This window comes from Diabrotica virgifera, chromosome 7 (assembly GCF_917563875.1).
Source record: "Diabrotica virgifera virgifera chromosome 7, PGI_DIABVI_V3a".
NCBI classification, from domain to species: domain Eukaryota; kingdom Metazoa; phylum Arthropoda; class Insecta; order Coleoptera; family Chrysomelidae; genus Diabrotica; species Diabrotica virgifera.
This window is the reverse complement of record NC_065449.1, coordinates 2,189,310-2,193,682: the sequence shown is the minus strand read 5'-3', so window position 1 is coordinate 2,193,682 and position 4,373 is coordinate 2,189,310. Positions and strand designations below refer to the sequence as shown.

Sequence of the window (4,373 nt, the reverse complement as noted above, 5' to 3'; positions counted from 1 at the left end):
TGTTGTTTTGAATGTTGTTGAAATGTTGAATTTATTTCCTATTGTTTTAAGTTTCTCGGATAGTCCTTTTTATATGGTATTGATATTTTCCTCGTATTATTTCTTGTGAATGTTGTAGGATCCCGTTCTAAGTTGTTCTGTTCCATTCGATCCAATCTTGACAATTCCTTATTTATAAACGATAAAGGATAATCATTTTTTAATAAAACAGATGTTAACAATTGTTTTTCTTCTAAAAAGGAATTTTCGTTAGAACAAGTAATTTTGGCTCTATCATATAAGGATTTAATGATTCCCTTTTTAACGTTGATGTTGTGATTTGATTTGTAATTGAGATATCTGTTGGTGTGTGTTGGTTTTCTATACACTTGAGTCTCATATCCAGTATCCTTCTTTGAGACTAGAACATCGAGAAAAGGTAGGCTAATAATATAGTTAATAACTCTCAAACGTTAATAAAGTTATTTTTCAATTTAATTGTGGCTTATTCCCCAATAAATAATTAATCATGAAAAATACAGATATAATTCTGAATGACCAACTCGAGACAAACAGCTCCCCACTCCTCAACCTCTTCAGTTAAAGACTTTAAATAGGCAAACCATTGTAAACTAAATCACTTGAGAAAGGCACTGTGCCGAAACAGCTGTAGTCACTTAGTTGTAATAAATTTTGTGGAAGTATAGAAAACAAACGTTTTCAGTGGTTTATTGTTAGATTAAATCTATCTATCTATCTGTGTTTTCCCAGTGTGCACTTTCAAATGATTTTTTAAATGACCTGCTTGACTAAATTGCTTAAAACAAATTTCACACTCGTTAGGTGTTTTTCCAGTATGCACACTCAAATGTCTTTTTAAAGCACCTGCTTGCCTAAACTGCTTAAAACAAATTTCACACTTGTATGGTTTTTCTCCAGTGTGTACTCTTAAATGCCCTTTTAATGTACCTGCTTGACTAAATTGCTTAAAACAGATTTCACACTTGTAAGATCTTTCTCCAGTGTGTACTCTCAAATGTTTTTTTAAACCATTTGTTCCACTAAATTGCTTAAAACAGATTTGACACTTGTAAGGTTTTTCTCCAGTGTGCACTCTTAAATGACTTTTCAAATGACATGCTTGACTAAATTGCTTAAAACAAATTTCACACTTGTGTGGTTTTTCTCCTGTATGCACTCTTAGATGTCTTTTCAAATCACGTACTTGACTAAATTGCTTAAAACAAATTTCACACTTGTGTGGTTTCTGTCCAGTGTGTACTCTCAAATGTTTTTTCAAACTACCTGCTTCACTAAATTGCTTAAAACAAATTTCACACTTGTGATGTGTTTCTCCAGTGTGCACATTCAAATGCTTTTTCAAATCACCTGCTTGACTAAACTGCTTAAAACAAATTTCACACTTGTAAGGCTTTTCGCTAGAATGCACTCTCAAATGTGTTTTCAAATTACTTGAACTGCTAAACTGTTTAATACAAATTTCACACTTGTATGGTTTTTCTCCAGTGTGTACTCTTAAATGCCCCTTTAAAGTACTTGCTTGCCTAAATTGCTTAAAACAAATTCCACACTTGTATGGTTTTTCTCCAGTGTGCACTCTCAAATGTTTTTTTAAACCATTTGTTCCACTAAATTGCTTAAAACAGATTTGACACTTGTATGGTTTTTCACCAGTATGCACTCTCAAATGACTTTTCAAATGACATGCTCGACTAAATTGCTTAAAACAAATTTCACACTTGTGTGGTTTTTCTCCTGTATGCAGTCTTAGATGTCTTTTCAAATCACCTGCTTCACTAAATTGTTTAAAACAAATTTCACACTTGTGAGGTGTTTCTCCAGTGTGCACTCTCAAATGTTTTTTTAAAGTACCTGCTTGGCTAAACTGCTGAAAACAAATCTCACAGTTGTATGGTGTTTCTCCAGTGTGCACTTTCAAATGTTTTTTCAAATTACTTGAATTGCTAAACTGTTTAATACAAATTTCACACTTGTATGGTTTTTCTCCAGTGTGCAATCTCAAATGCCCTTTCAAATCATTTGCTCGACTAAATTGTTTAAAACAAATTTCACACTTGTGTGGTTTTTCTCCTGTATGCACTCTTAGATGTCTTTTCAAATCACCTGCTTCACGAAACTGTTTAATACAAATTTCACACTTGTATGGTTTTTCTCCAGTGTGCACTCTCAAATGCCCTTTCAAATGATTTGCTCGACTAAATTGCTTAAAACAAATTCCACACTTGTATCGTTTTTCTCCAGTGTGTCCACTCAAATGTCTTTTCAAATTACCTGCATGACTAAATTGCTTAAAACAAATTTCACATTTAAGTGGTCTTTTTCTAGTCTCAATATTCATATTTTTGTTTAATGGTTTTTTTTCTGTGGCTTGACTCATGTCGTCTCCTTTGTAAGATGAATCTTGGATGAGTTTTTGAATAACTTCCATTTTGTTTCCATTCTGGAGATAACCTAAAACAAAAACCAACTATAATATAAATAAACTAAACTAAAATAGGGTAGTTCCCTGGGTTGGCTGTATACCATGTAGTTAAAAAACTCTAAACAAGAAGTAAGACCACTTCTATGTAAAAGGTATATTTACTAAAATTTTAAAATTCCAATGGATTAAATAAAATAGATTCATTCGGAACGTTTTCGGACCTATCAGTCCATCATCAGTGAATCTAAAACAGAATAAGTAATCCCACTATTAAAATTGAAAAGATGGTTGAAATTTTGGAAGTTAAAAATGTGAAAATGATTACTTACTCATATAAACTTGCTAACTAGCTCCAGAACCAAACAATGGTTGTACTTATAAATCAATCTACATTATAGTGTTATGTATTTGCTACAACTGGTCGTGCATCGGAGTTGTTCAACGAAACATACCTAACACATTTCCGCAATATTCTGAAAGGGAGGAAGGAGGAAGAAACAAACCTCTTTGGACAGTTTTTTTAAACGAGCTGCAGATGAAAATGAGCAAAGTGTGACGAAAAAAGCGAAGACCACTGACGAAAATTAAGCGCTTCAGTAAGCACCTCACTTTTTCTTACGTTTTTACAGAATATGTATGTATTTTTCGATATGTATAAATAAATGTTTCTTCTTGTAAAAACATTTTTCTTATTTAAAAACATTTAACAAAAACAACTAAGGTGGTTTTTTTGGGACTGGAACTGAATAATGACATTTCAGTTAATTTCAATGGGGAAAATTGCTTTAACATACGAGCAATTTGACATACGAGCAATGTTATGGAACGAATTACCCTCGTATGTCGAGGTACCACTGTATATGCTAAACGGTGACCTATATGGAATTCGAATCGAGTTGGGAGCATTTCTCATCATCTTACCCGGCTAGGCCCTTCACAGACTTCCCCTCTCCCTAGGAGCTCATAGCCTATACTGTTTTTTTACTACTAAATATTTTTTTTTTACTAATGAAGTAAAAACCTCACATGTAGGTAGGTGGTATATATAAATTATATACCACCTACCTACATGTGAGGTTTTACTAATGAAGTAAAAACCTCACATGTAGGTAGGTGGTATATATATATAAATTATATACCACCTACCTACATGTGAGGTTTTTACTTCATTAGTAAGTTTTTATTATGGTATACAGCCAATGAGAGGAATCTTTTCCTTTATACTAAATATTTTGTTACTAACCTTTTTCAGTTTCTTGGACTTCGTCACATGGATTAAGTTTATTTTCATGTTCTTTTTCTGTAGTTATGGTACAATTCTTAAAGTCCAAAGAATCGTAAGTGTCACGTGTATTTTGCCTATTGTATTCCTCCTGAACTTCACATTTAAAGCCATCCAAAAGAACATCATCCAAGTCATTATATTCTATTTCTATTTTACACGTTTCTTCGATAATTTCTTGTTTCACTTCCATTTGATTTTGATTTATTTTTGATTACACTTGATAACCTTGATAAATTTAATTTTACTTGATTATTTAAATATGACCGTTATGAAATGATTTTTCTGTCACTGTCAACTTTCAACTGTCAACTTTCATCTGTCACTAGAGATGCCACTTTGGAACAGTTCTTTTCGAAACAGCTTTTTATTTGGAACAGGTTGGAACAGATATTGATTAACACCGGGTTTCATAAGGTTTGTTCCAACATGAACTTTTGGATGGCCCAGAAACCGTCACGAAACTACTTGTACCGTTTGTTGTGCGCATGTTCGTAATTGTATCGCCCAGTTATCGTCCCATGACGGTAATCATATATTTGTCATTTTTGTTGGTGACAGCTTGTGTGCTTTTAGTCGATCAAAGGCTCAAAAAATTTAAAGAATTAAATCCTAGTGCTCAAGTCAGTCCAACCAGCACATTATGCA

The 4,373-nt window shown here is 32.9% G+C and overlaps 1 protein-coding gene across 1 annotated transcript; it reads right to left on the bottom strand.

Moving 5' to 3' along the window:
• Positions 1-692: 692 nt before the first annotated feature.
• LOC126888361 (zinc finger protein 271-like) lies at positions 693-3,967 on the bottom strand. The gene is made up of 2 exons (XM_050656541.1): positions 3,687-3,967; positions 693-2,472 (listed from the first exon to the last, which is right to left on the bottom strand). Exons 1-2 carry the CDS (start codon positions 3,916-3,918, stop codon positions 725-727), a joined length of 1,980 nt encoding a protein of 659 aa, XP_050512498.1. The 5' UTR covers positions 3,919-3,967; the 3' UTR covers positions 693-724.
• Between the last annotated feature and the right edge of the window lie 406 nt (positions 3,968-4,373).

Bases quoted from the DNA above. Each gene is read 5' to 3' on its own strand.
- LOC126888361 (XM_050656541.1), bottom strand. From the start codon at position 3,918: ATGGAAGTGAAACAAGAAATTATCGAAGAAACGTGTAAAATAGAAATA. The intron at 2,473-3,686 runs GTTAGTAACAAA...TTTTTGTTTTAG, and splicing joins AGTCCAAGAAACTGAAAAAG to GTTATCTCCAGAATGGAAAC.